Here is a 22,100-nt window from a genome sequence, read left to right as displayed (position 1 = left end):
AAAACAGAAAATATTTATAACATAAGAAATAAGGATGTTTATATAAAACAATCTTATAGAAGAGACTTATCATTACGATTTTACGACATAACACCGCAAGTCGAAAATGGCATCGAGAATGAAACGTCAAACATCTGTGCAAGATAAAATATGGAATTTTAATGTTTCTGATCCAACATTACATCCAAATGGCTTCACAATTTATAAAGTTACAATTAGAGTACGTTTAAATTCGTAATTGAACTCCATATCATTCTTAGTTACCCTATAAAATTAGCCCACAAGAACAACCCTCAACGTCACAAACCGGGTAAAAAATATTAGAATCAGTGAACTGATAGGAAACTGATTACATTTTTTTGTATGTGTCAGTATTTACATACTCAAAATCCGCATGTTTGCTATATGCACTGGCAATGCACAATACGTTTTAACCAGTTGGGAATCGTGTTTTCTACAATGCTAGTACTGCTAGGCCTGTCCACCTGCACTGGGTCGACTCATTCTTTCTAAAATTGTAGCATCTGCTACTTGGTGTCAGGTGTTCAATCAAAGGTTATTGGTGCATATTTTTTTCCTGGCAGATATATATACATGTACAAATTAGTAGGAAATCATGTACATGTTATAACTGGACCGGAGAGCATGATTCTCCATTTAAAATCAACCATGTTTCCGACGGGGCTTGATTCTTGGACCTCTGTGTTACAAGGCAGCATGTATCCCGACTGAGCTAATTATCTACCACATTTAGTGATTTACTAAGGAAAGCAATCCAGTCACACATAATTCCCTCACCTCAATAGTTATCATACCATTATGACTCTCACTCACATACCCTAGCTAGAATCCTTCCCTTACCACTGTGAGTTTTTTTAGTTAGGGCCAAAGTAGCCAGAGAGCATGAGTTTCATTACAAAATTACTGGTCTCCACAGGGACTCTAACCCTCGACCTCTGTGTTACAAGGTAGCCCCTATACTGACTGAGCTCGCGCAGGATTAATGTCTTCCTTAGGTCAACCGCTTATGACTGACTAATTATATACCGTATAGTGGGTTATTTTTGAGGGGTGTAAATTTTCGCTTATTTTTGGCAGATAGAACAAGATCGCCAAAATAAATTCCACCAATTAAAAGGGGATATTGATAAGTTTTGAATCCGCCAAAATAATAACTGTCAAAATATTGCATATACCTTATTCAATAAAAATTTTGAAATTTTACACCCGCAAAAATGACCTGCTATACGGTAAGTATCTACCACATATAAGAATAGCAATCCTGTCACAGATGTTTTAAGAAAAGAATATTTCTATGCACACAATTACCAAAAAAGTTAATAGGGAGACTGAACATTGTTCTTTAAATTAAAGCATTCATACATGTTTCAAAAAATTTAAACTAGAAAAATCTTAAAATTTAGGTCATTATACATCTTACATGTCTTACATGACATATAATATAAGCAGCCATAGGAAGCATACATGTAAATTATAGATCGGGTAGATTTAAATCGTGTTTAATTTGTTAAGTAAGCTTCATTGTTCTTGCATCATCGACTTTGCCACTGTTTCTTGTGATGCACTCCTTTTACCTGCTTATAATTAACTCCTTTTATTCAGCAAGTGCAAAAAATTGTTAATGTGTGTTTTTTTATTACAGATTAACTGTTTTATTGACATCTAATTATATTATGTATCTGTTTTTATTTTATATTTCTAGGTTTTTAGAATGTCTGAATCAGATAAGCTCACAGAGGTTTGTATTAATAACAGCTTGAAATAAATAGTTATGTCTCAGAAAAATCAAGGACATAGTAACAATTCAAAACAATAAAGTAAAGTGAATGACCCATCCTTCCTTTTGGAATGAAAATTGAACCTTTTTGATGTTGTTATGTCTCATTTATGGGCATTATGTTTTCTGGTCTGTGGGTCTGTTCGTTCGTCTGTCTGTCCGTCCATTCGTTAGTCTGTCTGTTATGCTTCAGGTTAAAGTTTTTGGTCAAGGTAGTTTTTTATAAAGTTGAAGTCCAATCATTTTGAAACTTAGTACCTGTTGATATGATCTTTCTAATTTTAATGTCAAATTAGAGTTTTTACCCAATTTTCACGGTCCACTGAACATAGAAAATGATAGTGCGGATGGGGCATCCATGTACTGGAGACACATTCTTGTTTCATGAATAGATTTGACATTGCTGGTACAATGTACTGTGAAAAATTATGCATGGCATAGAAAATGCAAAATTCAAAAGGTGGTAAAATTTTACAAAAAAGTTGAATCCTGAGAAACGTTATAACAGTGTTATTGTAAGAATGTATTAAACTTGTAATAGAGGACTGAAAAAAACATAATTAGATAACCCCAATTAAGACTGATACAATCCATTAATACACCAGGACTAGGACAATACTTAAAAATAACGATGTAAAAATAGACCCATCATAGATACCAGTATTAAAATTTCATATGCAAGACGTGCATGATGTCTACCAAAACGCATTAGTTATACTCAAATCAAAAACATAAGTTGAAGAGCATTGAGGATCTAAAATTCTGATATGTTTAATTTGCCAAATACAGCTACATGTAAGGTTAACAGACGACACTGAAAACTGAAGCTCTGGGGATATAGACTCCAATACACACTGTCACAATGAGATTCAGCTTAAAATCACTCTTGCTGATGATGAGAGAATAATTGAAAAATAGGACAATAACAAGCTAAAAATGACCCTGTCATGAAAATATATCTTTTTAAGTATTCAGAATGACATTTTAGAGTGTTTCACCTAAAGTTAGTAGAATTCGTTTGTAACTAAATAACCATGATAATAATATATTTTCATATCTAATCCATTATAATTTGTTCAGAAAATTAGAATTTAATTATGTTTTGTATTTTCAGATCATCATATGGAAGAGATATAATGACTTTAAAGAATTATACAAGGGAATGATAAACTTACACAAAGCTTTACACAGAAGGAACCCATTCCCAGTATTCGCTAAACCAAAGTTGTTTGGTATGGTTCATGTTTTATGTGAACAAAATTATTTTCTCAGATACTCTTTTGATGTGTTTACTTTTTTTAGCAGATAAGCCTGGCAACGATTTATTCATTTATCCAAATAAGACCTAAAGAATTATATAGTTCCAAAGATTACTATGTATAACTGCATTAAATCAAGTGTAATATTTGAGTATGTCTTTGCCTGTTGAAAATATGTTTAGAAATATGCAGCAGATTTATTATATTGAATTTAAAATTCAGTCAATTCAATATGCCGCCTCTCTTTAAATTACTTTTGTTAAATTTTTATGATGAGAATTATTTACAATTGCATGTCATATTTTGCCATCATTTAAATTACTATTAGAAATTTTTATGATAAGATGTATATACAATTGGATGTTATATTTTGCCATTAGTTCAGGATAAAGGAAGTTTAAAGAGTTCTTAAACTACCCGATCTAATCAACTGTGTAATTTTTTTCATGCTTATACAGGAAGGTTTGAAGAAACAGTTATTGAAGAAAGAAGAAAAAGTGCCATAGATCTCTTAGTCTTCATAGGAAGTCAGCCACATTTATATAACTCTAAAATTTTTGAAGAATTTCTTAAGGTTTGTGAAACATTGTAAAAATGATTGTTTTCTTTGAAAAGAGCAGTCAGAATGTGCTAATTATTGAAAATGTAAAATAAAAGTCACCCAAATCATGTTGTCTAAAAAATCTTATGTATGACTTCTTTGAAAATGTCCTATTTTTGGTTTAGAGGGAATATAAAAAATTTCCTCTAAACCAAAAAAAGGACATTTTCAAAGAAGTCATATATAAGATTTTTTAGAAGACTTCTAAGGCATGTATCAATTGACACAATTAAAAATGTTATTTAAACAAAAAAGTAAGAAGATACCAGGATTAAATTTAAAAACTGTAAACAAAAAATTAGTTAACTATATGACTAAAAGAAAGAGAAGACAACATTCCACAAAACTACACACAAAAGTCACCCAAATCATGTTGTCCTATAAATTTAAAGAGGTGACTTTAACTCCTCATAAAGAACACTAGGTTAATTATCTTCCTTGTAAGCAGGGAAATTCAAACGGAAAAGCAAGTCCTGAAGTATCTTATCAAATTGGCCAAATTAGGATATAGGATACAAATTTCAGTTAAAAACTTTGTTAAATAATGCCATTATTGCTCTCTGCTCTTAAAATGTGAGTAGATATTCTTGTGATCATGAAATAATTCATTTATTTCTTTCTTAAAGGGTGGAAAAGTTAAAGAAGGAGTATCTGGTAAAGTATTAAAGCCATCAAAACTGGACATAATGCAGTCAGCTAATCCACAAAATAATAAAAAGAAAGAGACGGAACCCATACAACCAGTCAAACATCCTCCTGATGAAGAAAACAGTAACGGGAATAGTTCACAACAAGAGAATGGGTAAGTGAAAAGATACAAAATTTTACATAGTTTATACATTCATTTCAAAATTTATTTTCCAACCAAAGGTTGGTGGTTCTCTCTGGGCACTCCGGATTCCTACAACAATAAAAACTGATAGGCAGGATATATCACAAAAGTGTTAAAAGTACATTAAACACCAATCAATCAAAATTAATTTAAATTATAAACTTTTTCATTGACTTAGTAGTGAGTAGCTGTTTTATAATTTCAATTGATAAAACAAATAATGGCAATATTAAGCAAATTTTTCAATCTTGTGAAGAAGAAATATTTATTTTAGATTTTTTATTTAGATCTTGTCTTGTCAATTCTAAAGAACTGGTTGAATTTGACAAATCACTATGGACATATTTATTTTCTTTTTTTTACAGTGACACAGATGAAAGTTTAGAAGGAGTATGGAATTTCCCCCGAGTTCCTGACAACATCAGTCTGAACTCCTTTGATGATACTGATGATTCAGAAGCTATAGATGCTGAGTCCATGTTAAGTACCTCATTACCTGAGCTGGACATTACTTCATTTGATCCTTTAAAATCAGATGACCTAGGACCTCCAACTCCAGGGCTAAAGACAAGCAGTAGTTGGCTGTTTGCTGCAATGGATACTTGTGCAGGTAAAATATTATTGCATTTTGTTTTGCTTATAATAATAATTTAAATTTACTTTAACAGTCTGCATTAAATTCAAAGCATAGTGCTTACTTGCTCTCATTTTCTGTTGTTTTTTTTTTATCCCATATTCTCTTAACTTACGAACCAAGCAATCCAACAAGAAGTGTTGTATTAAACTATTTGGCAAGTTTTATTGTTGATGACAGAATATTGAAGATAATTTCTGTTTAAATTATTCACAACTATTTAGACTCAAACTATTTAGAGATTGGCATTTTGTTTTGACAGCTGTTAGGCTTTATGTTACCTTTAAATATAATTTGTTTTATTTGTATTGTAGGGTTGATGTCTCAATGTTGTTTACTTCTATAAGATTGTTTCATGTTTGGCAAAGGTCTTGTCCATATTTAACTTCTCTTCAAACATTTGAATTTGCAGAAATTCTCTTTTAGGTCAGGATATATCACTTTTTTTTACCTGGATTTCATGGGAGTTCTTGGACAAATATAAACATTGGATTTAGAAGGCAATATGCTTGTTCCATGGAGTACTCATATTTTTTTTTTATATATATGAATCAGCTTTCTGTATGCAGAGATAGAAATATCTGAAATTTCAGAATTTAGTAAAACTTGTTGTAGTTTAATTTTTAATTATTCCCTTTCAAGGTACAAATTCTGAGCACATAGAAGGTGAGATCTTATAGGTATAACTCAATTGTATTACAGATTTTCCTAATACACACATTGAATGTCAAATAATTGCCTATTTTTTTTTTATTAAATATAGCTTTTAACACACCTCAAGGAATTTTAATATTTGTTCCAACGTGTTATTTAAACAAGTTTGTTATTAGCTGCTACCTTATATTTAGCATCAGTTGAATATATTATACATAAACAAATATTTAAGATGTTTCAAACATATCATACCTGCCAACTTTTCAAAATCTTCATAGCCGATTTTAACCACTAAGTGGACAAATGCATCTCTTTTCATACATGTATCATAAATTGGTTTCAATTGAAAATATGTGTGCTTAAATGTCAAACTAACTCGTGTGGATTATTTTTGTTGTTACGAATTTTCATGGATTTAGCAATACTTTTGTACTTGCATTTGATATGATTATTTGAATTCATGGTTTACTTACATTTTCAGTCTGCATACGTTCCTATCAAAAATATGTACTCTGTTTATCATTTAAATTCGTGGTTCACCAATATTTGCAAAATCCACGAAAATTTATATCCCAAGAATAAATTAATAATGAATTAACAGTCAATCTAGAAATTTAGCAGATGATGTTTATTCTGTGGAAAATCCCTTTGAAATAACAAGGCTTTTTTTCCAGTTGTATACTAACAAAACCATGTGACATAACATGTTAATACACATAATTTAAAAATACCATTGAAAGTTCATTATCCTATAAAGATCAAACTGTAGCCACTCATTCCTCTTGATAAGATAGAAAGAAAAAAATAATCTTATCTTTTGAACTCTCTTAGGCCTACACTTCATATCAGATTATTATGAAGTTTTCATCAGCATTATGTCAGACACTATTGAAAATCATAGCAAATTGGAAATATGCCCCTTGGAAATGTAAATTGTATGAAAAGTTGCATTGTAAATGATCTCATGTCTATGATTCTGGCCAATTGATATTAAATTGTTATATGAGCCATGCCATTGAAACAAAAATAAACAACTGGAGATGTTAGAAATCTGCTAGTTTAATAGTTTGTGATTGACTGATTTTCTGTAGTGCTAGACAGTGATGAGCTTTATGGTGGCAGTTTTTCATGATGTTTACCTATAGTTCTTTGATCATACTACATAAAATTATTTTATATTGATTGATGAGCCATCAGTCAAATCTGACAATAGAAACTCATTTTTATCATGAGGACATTGGCGAAAGTACAATCTGTTGTCTAATTAGCATTTTCAATAGTCTTTTTAACATAGTGTATCTATTTGTATCTGTGTCACTATACTTGCTTTTTGTGTTCTAGAACTGGTATACTAACTTTCCCAATAAATCATTAAAAGTATTTCCTAGCCTTTCCTAGTCCTAGACTACTAACATGTCCTTAAAACATTTTAACATAGTTTGGGGATCACTTTAGCTTTGAGGAACAATAATACAGGTATATACTAAATTATGAATAAATTTATAGTTCCTATTCTGATTAATCTTTGATGGGAAAAATATTTTAGAAAAATAAATGTATTAATAGGATTTATTAAAAAATGGTTATTATATATTTAAAAAAAACTTATATATATAAAACTCTATTTTAATTAAATTTTTTACACAAAGGCATATCTAATTAGTGTAAACAAAGATTGTTAGTGGAAGATCCCCTTGATCTAATGTATCTTTTTCTGACGTATTCGGTATAGTTTCGGTTTGTGCCCTTTGAACTTAAGGATGATGCTTAACTATGGCAACAGATTTTTATTAAAATAATTGTTTCTCCAATAGCTCTTTGCATCCGTGACAGCTGTTTATTCTGGACAATTATATAATTTTTAATGTAAACTTTGTTGTAAGAACGTACATGACTTTTAGAACGCACCTACACATGTGAGATTTCCACGGGGTTTTGGTGAATGTAAACATAAAGATACAAGGACCGAGAATACTGAACACAAACAGAGAAAACGTTATTTAAATGGTATCTTTGTGCTTCTGAAGGTTATCGAAATGATAGTTTTAAACATATACTCAAATTTAAATACGTCGGATATCTTTTTTAAAGATAGTTCTTGTTTAAGAATTTCTTTATACAAAGTGTTCCTTCTATTTTATTTTCAATCATAAGTTTTAAGTTCTAAATAGCCAATCATGGAATATACCAAATCTACATTTGGGGAAATTTCCAAAGAAAAAGTCTCCTTACTTGGAATGGATGGAACTTAACATAGTGATGGTGCATTTCAAAGTTTGGTGTACATTTGTTGTCCTTGTATGTTTGAGGTGATATATGTTTTGTAGACAGTATAAAACAGTTTTGTATTTTACAGGTATAGATGAGACAGAAGAATACAATAATAAAGTACTGTTACAGCAGGATGATGAGAATGATCAGGTAATATAAAGGGAGGAGTGTAGTATATTCAGAACCCCTCCCCCCAAAAATCATGGCTGAAGATTTAACGATTATAACCAGTCTCTTTTTTTCTAGAGAGATTTTATCGGAGTGTTTTAATATTAATAAAAGGTACATGAGCAACACAACAGTACCAAACAAAAATGAATTAAGAGGACAACTATTATACAACATATTGACTTCCAAACACCATGTCTACATTGTAAATATACATCACCCTGTGTTTGGCAAAGATTACTTAGTTTTTAAGCACTCAACTCTCTTTTATTAAGGGCATACGATACAGTTTTGAACCTGTATTTACAAGTTGATGAAAATTTGCATATAGGCTATTTTTTACCTCATTAAATCAAATATGTAATAAAAAATATACCTTCATGTGCTACTTTTTGAGTAAAATGAGGTCGAAAGTTTTGTATATTTGCTCAAAATTCAGATTTGTGTCCGTATTTTCTTTTTCGAAAGAAAGACATAACTTTTTTGTTTTAAAAGATAAACACAAAATGGTTTTTGTTAAATAATCGGTAATTTCTGTATTTTATAAGTATCATTAAAAATTATGCAATTTTTATTCCGAAATAACTCTATATTTATCAAATGTTCATGAATAGAGGAAAAAAACAGCATTTTTTGCTGCATGTTTATCAAAATTAAAAAAATTGCGCTATTTACAGTTTTATAAAATTTGGGTCACATAATCTCCTTGCAAAATGAAACAAATTGCTGTTTTAAAAAATAGGGGTCCATGCACTCGTTTTCAAATTAAATCAGTTTGAATGATAAAAATCAGTCGAAAAATGCATCTTTTACCGATACATGTCGGAGTTTGATGTCGCGAAAATAACATTTTACGTTAGCAACGTCATTACCTTCCCTGTAACTGTATCGTATGCCCTTAAGTAGACTTTCTAATTCATTTCTATTTCCATTTCCATTTTCAATTTTATGTCAAATTCATGCATGTTTCTGTAAGCTTCCTATGTCTTTTAGAATGCTTATGTTATTATTTCACAATAAGAATTGATTGTTCAATGAAGTCATTAATGAGGTCAACCGTTTTAACTCATTCTTAAAAAACAACTTGTGATTGTTTTATAAGATCAGTGAAATAACAAAAACTTATAAGGGAATAAACAGTAGAAACAGCACTTGACCTTAAAATGCCCATATATATTAGACAGCAAAATCAGTACCAAATAATGATAAATTATGAAATATCAAACCATGTCACTGAAAACAGAATCTAAGTAGAGTAGCATTCTAACTCTTATAATACCACCTAATAGGACAAATAGATAGTTATCAAAGGTACCAGGATTATAGTTTAGTATGCCAGACGCGCATTTCGTCTACACAACACTCATCAGTGACTCTCATATCAATATTTATAAAGCCAAACAAGAACGAAGTTGAAGAGCATTGAGGATCCAAAATTCCAAAAAGTTGTGCTAAATAAGTCTTACTTTTAACAGTCATTGAGTCAACTTAACACTTTTATGAGAGTAGCAGAGACATGATTCTATGGAGCCATTTAAAAAAAAATTGTTTTGATACTTTGTTTATTTTTCAGCCACCTAGTTTGAACTTGGACATGTCATTGCCTGACTCTTCATCTGACCTTGACACTAATACCAATACAACCACAGAGCCAGATCTCAGTGATTTTGACCCATTAAAGCCTAGAACTTTGTCGTCTGTTGAATGTGGTAAGGGTGACCTTGACCTATCCTGGCACAGTAGAACCTCCTCATCCTCTAGTCGAACATCAAGCGTAACATCATCTCCACGACATGGATCAAAACGAAGCCCCTCCCATCGATTTAGATCAGGAACCAATGAAAGTGTATCAACAATGGATCTTGGCGGAAAGGAGGATTATATTTATTGTGCTGCTGATCAGATATGTCTGGCACAGGAATGTGAAGCAAGTTCTAAATTTGAGCTGGCATTTTCTTATTACAAGAGTGGTGTTGGAATACTTCTGCAAGGTGTACAAAGTAAGAATTTGAATAAAAAAGTAAGACTTTTCCTGTTGGTTTTTATTCCTTAACAATCCACATTTTCTGTCCTTTTATTTTGGTCGAAACAATTACAACAACAAAAAAACAGTTTACAAAATACAGAAAAAAAACCTTAGAATTGAGCAACAGGAAATAACAAAAATATAAATGGAAAAAACAACTCGTAATCCAATACTAACATGACTAATTTCTAATTTTATTTATTTAAAATACTGTAAATTCAGAAAATTTATTTCAAGGTTTTTATTAATGCCAATAATGCGACTGGGTGAGTATCGCAATGATAAAAACTTGCATTCTGATCACTGATATATTGACCTGTATGCACATTTTTAAAGTCGCAATGATAAAACAAACATTTTTGTACATTTTTGAAAAATCACAGTAATAAATGCACACAATAGTTTTTGTCGAGCCTGCAACTTTTGTTGCAGAAAGCTCGACATAGGGATAGTGATCCGGCGGCGGCTACGGCGGCGGCAACGGCGGCGGCTACGGCGGCGGCAACGGCGGCGGCTACGGCGGCGGCGTTAGCTCACTTCTTAATAGCTTTATATTTTAGAAGGTGGAAGACCTGGATGCTTCATACTTTGTATATAGATGCTTCATGTTACGAAGTTTCCGTCAGTCACATGTCCAATGTCCTTGACCTCATTTTCATGGTTCAGTGACCACTTGAAAAAAAAGTTCAAATTTTTTGTAATGTTGAATTCTCTCTTATTATAAGTAATAGGATAACTATATTTGATGTGTGCGTACCTTGCAAGGTCCTCATGCCCGTCAGACAGTTTTCACTTGACCTCGACCTCATTTCATGGATTGGTGAACAAGGTTAAGTTTTGGTGGTCAAGTCCATATCTCAGATACTATAAGCAATAGGGCTAGTATATTCGGTGTATGGAAGGACTGTAAGGTGTACATGTCCAACTGGCAGGTGTCATCTGACCTTGACCTCATTTTCATGGTTCAGTGGTTATAGTTAAATTTTTGTGTTTTGGTCTGTTTTTCTCATACCATATGCAATAGGTCTACTATATTTGTTGTATGGAATGATTGTTAAGTGTACATGTCTAGCGGGCAGATGTCATGTGACCTTGACCTCATTTTCATGGTTCAGTGGTCAAAGTTAAGTTTTTGAGTTTTGGTCTTTTTATCTAATGCTATATGCCATAGGTCAACTATATTTGGTGTATGGAAATATTTTATGATCTTTATGTCAGTCGAGCAGGTTTTATTTAACCGTGACCTCATTTTCACGGTTCATTGCACAGTGTTAAGTTTTTGTGTTTTGGTCTATTTTTCTTAAACTATAAGTAATGTGTCAACTATATATGTTGTATCGAAGCATTGTTAGCTGTACCTGTCTGCCTGGCATGGTTCATCTGACCTGGACCTCTTTTTCAAGGTTCATTGGTCTTTGTTTAGTTATCTTGGTTAATGTAAAGTTTATGTGACAGTTGTAATAAAGCTCAGCTTTATACTTAAGACTATCAACATAATATCAATGATTAGTATAGAAGGCGAGACATTTCAGCGTGTGCACTCTTGTTTAAAGTTTACAGTATGGTATCATTTTTGATTGATTGATTAATTGTTGTTAACTAATTAAAAACTCAATATAATGTCTTTCATAAGTACTTCATTAAATTGAGGATTCCAAAAGCTTAATTACCTGTTTAGTAAGAAATTCTGTTGAAAAATGATTTTAAAAATTATGTTTTACGTATATGTATGTTAAGTTGGGATTTCAAATTTCAAATTTTTATACAGCTGACAAAAATAAAGCAAGAAGGGATGCTGTCCGTAGGAAAACAGCACAGTATTTAATGAAAGCAGAAGATTTGTACAATAGACATCTAGCTAATGATACAGTAGATGAAAAACGTTGGTCGGTAAGTACAGAAAACATAGATTTGAAGTAAGGGCTATTCCAGAAAAAAATGTATGAGGGGTTGGAAGGCACATTATATTAATAATACATGGGTGATGGGTATCAGAGCAACTTTTCACACTATAATGCACTATAATTCTCAATTACAATTATCTGGGTGACAGGTGCTGACAAAAACTGCCTTCCAACCCCCCCATACTTTTTTTCTGGAATAGCCCTAATCACAGAAAACTTTACCCTACACTATTTTCAAGTTTTTTTAAAGTTTTAAACAAAATAGAGTCGATCATTCCTTAATGAAAACAATTACTGTTTTGATAATTTCTTTTCTCATGGGAATCATTTTTTTTTATAGCAAGCCATGACCTATATATGTTTTCACAAGAAGTAACTAACGTTTCTTCAAGTACTTGATTTCCTCCGTTATGTACATAACTGCTAAAAAGATTTGTGTAATTATCAATTTTTGTCCACATGGTCAATTAGGATTAAACTGTAGTCAGAGCTGAAAAGAAATTTTTTTGGGATGTTCAAAAAGAAAATTATTCTTGCAAAACAGCTGGATCTGTGTGACTTTTCCTTTGAAATACATGAATACAGCCCTGGAAATTTACATTGTCAAATAAACTCATCATAGATACCAGGATAAATATTTTTATGCCCCACCTACGATAGTAGAGGGGCATTATGTTTTCTGGTCTGTGCCTCCGTTCTTCCGTGCTTCCGTTCGCCCCACTTCAGGTTAAAGTTTTTGGTCAAGGTAGTTTTTGATGAAGCTGAAGTCCAATCAACTTGAAACTTAGTACACTTGTTGCTTATGATATGATTTTAATGCCAAATTAGATTTTTTACCCAATTTCACGGTCCATTGAACATGGAAAATGATAGTGCGAGTGGGGCATCCATGTACTTAGGACACATTCTTCTTATATTTACGCCAGACACGCTTTTAGTCTACAAAAGACTCATCAATCAAAGAATATTTAAAAGGCCAAATAGAGTATGCAGTTGAAGAGCATTGAGTACCAAAAGTTCCTAAAAGTTTTGCCAAATGCACAGTAATATCTGAATTTACATTATGAATAATTACACTTTCAGTATGAATAATTACACTTTATTCTTGTAGACTGCAGATAATATGCTGTCTCCATCAGGTGACCTTGACCCAACATTGAACTTGATTAAAGCACCCATCTCTGAAATGAAGAATTTAAAAGTTTTAGGAACTATAGACAAAGTTTTGTTGGTGATGGATAAAACATCTGATGAAACTTATGTTATCAAGGTATTTTATACATAAAGAACTTGTATGAAATCAAAATTCAACATAAGGCGAAGTACTGTATGTGTTATGTAGGAATTTTGAAAGACGCGCATGAGGACATCTAGGTACTTTTAAAAATGAAATCAGATGTGTTTTGGTTGTTCTTGAGAATTGGGCAACTATCTGCAATAGTCTAAAAACATGGATTAACGCAACTATTGAAATTAAATGGTGGACAAAGGCCTAACAGTGTTATTAGTGATAAAAGGCCCAGACCTAACAAAATGAGAACAAATTACAAAAATAAATCATGGGCCATTTCAACAAAGCAATAAATGACATACAAATTTAAATGACAAAACAGCAACCAACAACAATGATTGAGTTACAAACTCCTGACTTGGGACAGGCACAGAAAGGTTGTGGCTGGGTTTTTAAAACATGTTTGTGAGCATGCAACCTCCCCTAATAAGGGTCAGTTTGTAACTGCATAACATATATAAGAACAAACTATAAAAATTTGTTACAAATGGCTTATGCCGATAGATCAGTATGAAGCACAAAAAGCAAACATGAAAACATGAAAACAATAGTCGCTAAGCATTGATATAACAGTAACTGCTTAGAACTAATAGATAAATCATATTCTCCCATACTCAATTTTGTCTAATTTTTCTCAGCATGTATAATTCTTATATCTTCTTTATATATGCAAGAGTATTATTAGTGAGCAAGAGCTCACAGTACAATTTGTTTATTATTTTTTTCTTTGCATTTCAGACAATACATAAATCAAGTGTGTGCAGTAAATTCTACAGAACAATAATGCCATTATCATGTCCGTACATGGTACATTTGCATAAATTTTACGAAACAGAAAATACTGTCTATTTAATTCTACAGCATGCGACAGGAGGAAAACTCTGGAATTACATAGGAGAGTACTTACAATACAATAAGACAAATTCCTCCATGAATGTTGACAATATTCCTTCACCTTCAACAAATGTATATTCAGGATTCAATACGTACACAAATTCTACAAAAGAAAAGGACAAGGTGGAAGTAGAAAATGATCAAATAAAAAATGTTCCTGCGGACGATATATTAGGTGACGGTCCGGAGTTTGACAATGAATCTAGTCCTAAGCAATTTGAGGAAAACAAACTTTCCGATAATATCAGTGACATAAGTGATATATCTGATGACCGAACAGACAATAATGGGTCAGACAAACCAGATTTGAATCGTATCGAAAGTATGTCATCAGAAGAAATTATAGATTTTAATGAAGCATCAAAAATTTCAAAACAGCAGGAAGACGTGTTTCAAGAATTATTACTAAATAGTAATCAGACAAATTTAGAAAATTTTAGCATTAATAGTATTGAGAGTAATGAAGGGAGACCTCGAGTTGATAGTATTATATCTGACAACATTAATATTGAGAGTATTCCAGAAGAAAGTGAAATATCTCCTACCCACCAATTATATAGCCATACCGAAGAAGATATAGTCCACCAGCCACCCATTAACAACTGTGATCAACCTGTTAACTGTGATAATGTTTTCAATGGACAGCAAATTAATGAGAAGTATAATTCTGTTCCTGTTGTTCTGCACCGTTCTGTTTCGGGAAGTTCTGGTGTAGACGAGGAAGCAGAAGCCATTGTTCAAAATGCCAAAGATTTACTTAGAACGGTTGAGCGAACATTGTCACAAACTGATACAGAGGTTAACAAGTGTATTTATCCGGACAATGTTGAAAATAAAAACCTTTCACCTGATAAAGATCAACTTAACGACAGCTGTGATACATTGACCGATCATAATGAAGTCAGTATATATGATGTAAATAGGTCATTTTCAGACACAAATAGTGATAATGAAAGTAAACCATGTGATTCAGAACCTAAAAATAGAAGTGGTACAGTGAAATCTTCATCATCTGATACTTTATCAGATAAAACAGAAAGTAAAAAAACTTCAAGGTCATCAACTCTAACTGATCAATCAAGGTCAAAGCCACAAAAACTTTCCAGGATGAATTCTAAAGAACTTAGTCGTTCAGCGTCATTTGAACATGAACTAAAATCTCCAAATTTAACAAGACAGAGAACTCTGTCTGATGTATTCAGGCAATTAGATTTAGCCATGTCAAGTCCTGAGCAGGTGAGATTACCTGAGACCTGTATTCGACAGTGGATAGCAGAAATTGTCATTGCAGTGTCAAGGTTACACGCTGAGGGGTTAATTTGCAGGTCAGTATCATGTTATACGATGGAAACATTTAAATCATACCCCATTATGTAAAAAATTTTGAAAATGTTCATGTAGATTACAGGAATTATTAAACTTAACTGTGCTGACTAGATTATTTTGTTTAATTAAACTTATAAACATTGCATAAATAAACTTACTGTAAAAAAGCTTAATTGATATTGTGTACGATCAAGAAAGATGATGTTTTCTTTTATCATATTTAGGGATATTCAAGTGAAAAAATATTTAAAAAAACAATTTATACACAATTTAACATACAATTTTAGCCACTGTTGGTAAATCTTGCTTAACATTTTTGCTTTTCTTTTCTCCCTCGCAGAGATTTAAGGCCAGACAACATTTTACTAGGAGAAAATGGACATATTTTATTGTCATATTTCTGTCAGATAAGTTTGACAGACAGAATACTAAACCAGGAGGCTGAGGACCAGTTTTATGTAGCACCAGGTCAGTAGAACACTTTTATTTCTTGTTATAAAGTATGTGACAGACACTTTAAAAAGATTTCAATGCTTAAGAAAAATAATCATTTAAATTTTGTAAATTCTAAACCTTTAGCAATTCTATTAAATCTTCAAGTAGCCAATGTTTGACTCCTATGCATAAAAGCCTCCACATTTACTTCCATATGTGTATAAATCTGCAAAGTTCCAATCATTGACAATTGGTCAACTACATCCCTGATTATTTAAGGAATGACTGTAATATTTTTTCTGTCTATGAAGAAATAACAAAAAATGTATTGCACACTGAATAACGCACGTAGCAGGTTATTTAACAGTGTGCACCAAATTTTTTGTTATTTTGAATAGACTGACAAAATATTACAGTTATTTCTTATAATTTAATTCTAAATTCCATTTTAAGCCAGCGTAAATCATGAAAAAACGTTGATGACGTCATGTTCACCTGACAAAATTATGTCTATGATATGATAAACAAAACAACATCAGCCAATCAGAAGACGTGTTACATCCAAAATTAAATAATATATCTTGAATTGAATATGTTGATATTGTATTGTTGGTACATAGTATCAGAAATGTTTGTCATGGCTTCTGTTAAAAAAAAAAGAATGTAGATTATAGTTTAACTACAAGTTAAAAAGTTGAATGGAATACAAACTTTCTATAGACTTGTATGTAGACTGTGGGAAGACCACAAAATTGAATATCCACAAAATGTCTATTTTTCCTGAATCCACAAATATTGGTATCCATTAAAAAAGACAATCCAAGGTAGAGATATATGGAATTCAATGGAAAAAGAATGACTATAGTCAGTCTTGTGTATTTTTGACCTTACACAATTTAGTATTTTATAAATATGATTAATTGACTTCAGAGGTAAATGGTATTGGTAACTACACAGAAGTATGTGATTGGTGGAGTGTTGGTACTTTATTGTATGAACTTGTTATGTGTAGGGTAAGTTTGTTAAGTCTTTTTAAAATTATGATTGTAATTTATACTAGACAAAATTTATTAAGGACAAAATTGATAAAGAGACAATTTCAATCAAAAATATATATGATTAATTGATTGTTTCAGTCATGCTTTATATCCAATGTTGAACATTTCATGCATTATCAGGAAAAACAAACAAAATATGTATGTTCAAAAAAGTGTTTACAAAAAAAATAAAGGGCAGAACAAAATTCAAATCTGTAGTGAAAGTCGGGTATACTATAGTGGATATGGACAAAAACTTGCAACATGTCTGATTTCATGTCCCGCTTTCGGGTCGATCCGGCCCCACGTCGATCCGGCCCAAGTCGATCCGTCCCACGTCGATCCGGCCCCACATCGATCCGGCCCATATGTAAAGTCGATCCGGCCCCAATAAAAAAAATTATTTCTAAGGAATAAAAATAAATATATATTAATTGTAATTCATAAATGTTTATTATTTTTATTATAATATTTATTATAATAAAGTAAAAAAGGCCTTTGAAATATATTTTCTTTATATGAGTATAAAACAACTAGGTTGATTATGTCTTTATTACTAGTTTTCAAGATTATTGGGTATAATTATATTAAAACGTATATAAAAGAATTCAGACATCAACATTAATCAGCAGTAATTAGCATTTTCTTTCAAGTGACTGTGATCCTAACAAGTCTTTCATCTTGTGTAACATGTATAATAACAAATAGTTACATACATGAACGGTACAAGCCGATCCCCAAGCTGATACATATAAACTTTGTTTTTCTTTTTAAGTTCTTAAAATTTCTAAAATTGAGAAATGTTGTTTGATTTGCCGGATCCTTTCTATAAAAGAGTGCTGATATTATATTTTAGAGAGTGAAAACGTGCATTCAATGTCATTGTTTTGTTATTTTCTGGCAATAAAGAATAATGGATACTCATATGACTTTTTGTTTATCTACACTATTCAAAATATTGTCAAAATAAGAAAAATATATTGACTATATCCGATGTTACAAAAAAAAAGTGTTATAGAATAGAATATTTTTATATGTTATAGAAGCCTATGATGTAACCTGAAAAAAAGTGGCATTACCTTAGTTCACAATCATCAGACAACTGTTGAATAAACAAACCAATTATAGACTAATGATTTTATTAAATAAGTCATTATTATGCGTTAAATTTTATAGGTCCATTGGACTGTAAATATTTATTTACAATAGCTATTCTGTGTGTGAACTGAATAAAATAAAAATCGCCAAGAAATTCAAAGTAAAAGTTATCATGGAAAATAACTTCATAATTAATAAAAATGTAGAAACTGCGATACAAACAGACACAATAACACTAATTTTCGTATGGATTTAAAATAGTTCGTTAACTGGTACTCCAATACTTCACTGACCTGTTGTCATCCATCATCGATCGGACACTTTTTTCAAATTCAATTTATACTGTTAAAGTTTGTGACAAATTCCTCCAAAATCTAGTTAATTCATATTTTATTATGGGGCCGGATCGACTTGGGGACGGATCGACGTGGGCCGGATCGACTTGGGCCGGATCGACTTTGGGCCGGATTGACTTGGGGCCGGATCGGTTTGGGGCCGGAACGACCGGATACCCATGTCCCTATTTTGACCAGATGTGACTGCATATTTTGTGTCGAGTTGCTGATATTATACAATATGTATACATAGAAAAAACAATGATCTATACATATCTAAATAGGAAAGTAAACTTGATTTCTCCAGCTATTTTTCATCTATTTTACTCCCTTTAACAATGTCACTCATGATGAAAATGGGATTGATTATGTCTCCTCACACATTGAGACATGACTCATAACTTCTCCTGAGTCATTGTGACATTTCTGATAAGTTCTGCTCATGTCTGAAAGCCATGATACAATTATTAGGAAGTGAATGAGCAGTTTGATATACTATGTATAGGCAAAAGAAAAAGCAATAAGTCTTGTTATCTATTTTTTGCCCTATCATTTCAGAGTTTAAAGAGCAGTCACCCTGGAGGAATCACACCACACACACAGTTATATCTCCCAAACACTGCTTCTCCTGAGGCTCATGGTTTATTACATCAGGTTAGTTTATATCTAATTACACCTTATGTAAGAATCCTGGATTTTGATTGGTCGATAGCTAGTGTATTTTTCACCAATTAACTATTATCAAATGAATGTCGTTCCTTTTTTAACGCCGCCGTGGTATTTGCCAAGAGGATATGCCTTTTTTACCCTCGCTGTCGTGGTATTTGCCAAAATATACACTAATCGAATGGACGCTTGTAACGTCACAATCATCAATGCGTTTTTGAACATTAACATTTGGTGTAATTAAACAGATATAGCATGTTCTTGAGGGGTTTTTGCGAAAAATACCAGTCTTGAGAATGAATTTCCCTCGCCTTATGGCTTGTGAAATTTAACATTCTATCAGCTGGTATTTTTCGCAAATACCCCTCCTTAACATGATATATCTGTTTATTATACTGTGGTCAAATTATTGATGTTTTTTTACAGTATTTATAATTTAAAGGTCAACTCTGAACATGTTCAACAGGTATATTTTGCATGATACTATGTGCACACCTTTTTAAGGGTATACAGTATTAATGAAACGTTCTGCCATAGGTCGGTAGTTGTCTCCAGGTACTCCTGCTTACTCCACTAATAAAAACTGTCCACAATGAAATAGCCATTAGTGCTGAAAGAAGTGTTCAATGACAAAAATCAATCAATCAATCATTTTTATAAAATGCACTTTGAAATGTAGAATTATAATTTTTTCACATCTAATGAAAGTATAGTACATGTGATATTTTTTAACTTTAAATGTTAAACTTTTTTATATTTTTGGATATAAATTCTTTTTCAGTTATTGTGTTATAACCCTAAAGAAAGACTGGGTTCTGGTATAAATGGAAGTGAAGACATCAAAGCTCATCCTTTCTTTACTGGTATCAACTGGAACCAGTTAGAAAAATTAACATAACAAGACTGTCCAGTGTGATTAGAGCATTCAGAAGGAAATAAAGAATCGATATCTGTTTCTCATCTTGATTGAGTTGAAATGAACTGGGATATTCCTGCCTCATCTAGCCTCCTTGGATGAATAGCTGACCCATTTAATTTTTCATTATTTTAGAACATTTTAAAATCTATTTTTACATTAAATATATGAGAAAATGAATCAAATACTGACAGATTTGCAAGTTAAGAGAAATCTTATCATTAAAACATACATGGTACCCAGGGAAGGCACTTTAAAAAACACAGCTTTAAAAACACAGTGACCACCCATAGAAGCAATTTTAGTGTCCTGTATACATTTAAAGCCCATTAAACACAATATTTCACATCCACCCATAGTAGCAAATTTAAGTTGCCTTCCCTGGGTGCTATGCATGTTTTAATGGAACAGCCCTTATTTGTCACAACATGAATATTTGATCTACCTAGCTGTATTATTTTTAAGGTTGTTCAAGTCATCTTGTCATCTAAGTTGCATTTTCACCTAGCACAAGTATAGAATTAGATTTTTATTTAATTTTTTTTTTAATATTGTGTTGAGACTTTTATTGATTGGTATCCCATGTCATCCTTTAATGTAACTGAGATACAATTTCAAAAGAATGATCTACATAATGTATTCTTCAAATTAGAATTGGATTAGAATACAAAACAATCATTTACCAAATTATTGTTCAGGAAAGTTTGAGATCCATAAAAAATACATTGGCCAGTACTATAATTTACACTTCAATTTTTTTCGTTAGTTTTTGCATTCATTTGTATGAGCTGTTTTTTTATATCCTGCCAGAAACTGTCAAAATTATTTTTCATTTGCTTTGTAAATTGCAAAATAATGCAAAAATTTGGTTGAATACATGAACTCTTCACACTAGTTAATTTTTACTCTGGCAGTTACTACAGGTGCATGAGATTTGTAGGTTCTATTAATTGAAAATCGTGACATATATCTTCCATCATCCTGAAAAACTAATCCAAGATACCTTTTTTATAATTATGCATCTGTTTTGTCTTCATTAGACTCATCAGTAACGCCTAAATGACACATGTTTAAATTTCCTGGGACAAAATATTTTGATTTCCATGAAGTACTGACAGGAATCAAAAACTGAATTGGTATCAGTTTATTTAATTATGACTCAGCAAATTTATGTTATTACCATCTTATTGACTGCTCCTCTTTGCCTCAGTTTGATATAAGGTCAGAGTTTAATGTGTGGATTGAGGAACAACTGTATATTTTGTTGGTTACTTGATTTTTTTGCTTTGCTGAAGTCTGCATTCAAGTGAAGTCTGCATTCAAGTGAAGTCTGCATTCAAGCCTAAAGAAAATTCAGTATTTGTTGAATATTTGAATTGGGGTATGACTTATAACCACAAAATCCACAAAAATTGGTAATACCCACAAATAATAATTAATACAGTACCGAGAGTTACATAAATAGAATTTTTTATATATTGACACGTTTTGATATTAGAAAAGACAACATGAGATATAGTTAAAGGATAGTTAAACATATTTATTTTTAAATTGCACATATATATATAATATATTAGAGAAAAATTTCATTCTTGTTTAAATTATGAGCCTATGTTTAAATTTCATTTAGTGAGAATTTATATGAATTTCATGTTTACCCGGTATTTATGAAATTTGTTTATTCATATTTGCCTTCCCCACCGATATATTTTTATTGATATATTATCTGTTTTAAAAAAATACCATGTAACTAGTAAATTGTGTTTGTCTTGTTTGTGGTAGGTCATTAAATGATAAATTTTCATGTACACATAAATCACTGCCCATGTATATAACTATTACATTTTGATTTCAGGATAATGGCAAATAGTTCATGTGTCATGTGACATGTAACTAAACTTCTGAAAGGAAAAGCCTACACATGAGTTACCTAATATTTTGTACTTATATGTTTT

At 31.6% G+C, this 22,100-nt stretch overlaps 1 protein-coding gene across 2 annotated transcripts; it reads left to right on the top strand.

Moving 5' to 3' along the window:
• Positions 1-65: 65 nt before the first annotated feature.
• On the top strand, positions 66-21,549 carry LOC139515979 (ribosomal protein S6 kinase delta-1-like). Of its 2 annotated transcripts, XM_071305774.1 has the most exons (16): positions 66-220; positions 1,724-1,759; positions 2,913-3,030; positions 3,516-3,631; positions 4,285-4,460; positions 4,856-5,100; positions 5,767-5,790; positions 8,135-8,199; positions 9,791-10,217; positions 12,012-12,133; positions 13,259-13,417; positions 14,177-15,657; positions 15,999-16,126; positions 17,024-17,106; positions 19,122-19,217; positions 20,011-21,549. In XM_071305774.1, exons 1-16 carry the CDS (start codon positions 107-109, stop codon positions 20,125-20,127), a joined length of 3,507 nt encoding a protein of 1,168 aa, XP_071161875.1. In that variant the 5' UTR covers positions 66-106; the 3' UTR covers positions 20,128-21,549. The 2 variants fall into 2 exon arrangements, with proteins under 2 accessions (XP_071161875.1, XP_071161876.1); XM_071305775.1 differs by lacking the exon at positions 5,767-5,790.
• Positions 21,550-22,100: the final 551 nt, after the last annotated feature.

This window comes from Mytilus edulis, chromosome 3 (assembly GCF_963676685.1).
Source record: "Mytilus edulis chromosome 3, xbMytEdul2.2, whole genome shotgun sequence".
Lineage (NCBI taxonomy): Eukaryota > Metazoa > Mollusca > Bivalvia > Mytilida > Mytilidae > Mytilus > Mytilus edulis.
The sequence above is the reverse complement of the archived record's forward strand: the minus strand, read 5'-3'. Positions and strand labels throughout refer to the sequence as shown.

Excerpts from the sequence above, each read along its gene's own strand:
- LOC139515979 (XM_071305774.1), top strand. The coding sequence starts at position 107 with ATGGCATCGAGAATGAAACGTCAAACATCTGTGCAAGATAAAATATGG. Across the intron at positions 4,461-4,855 it reads AGTTCACAACAAGAGAATGG|TGACACAGATGAAAGTTTAG; the intron begins GTAAGTGAAAAG and ends TTTTTTTTACAG. Across the intron at positions 17,107-19,121 it reads ATGAACTTGTTATGTGTAGG|AGTTTAAAGAGCAGTCACCC; the intron begins GTAAGTTTGTTA and ends CTATCATTTCAG.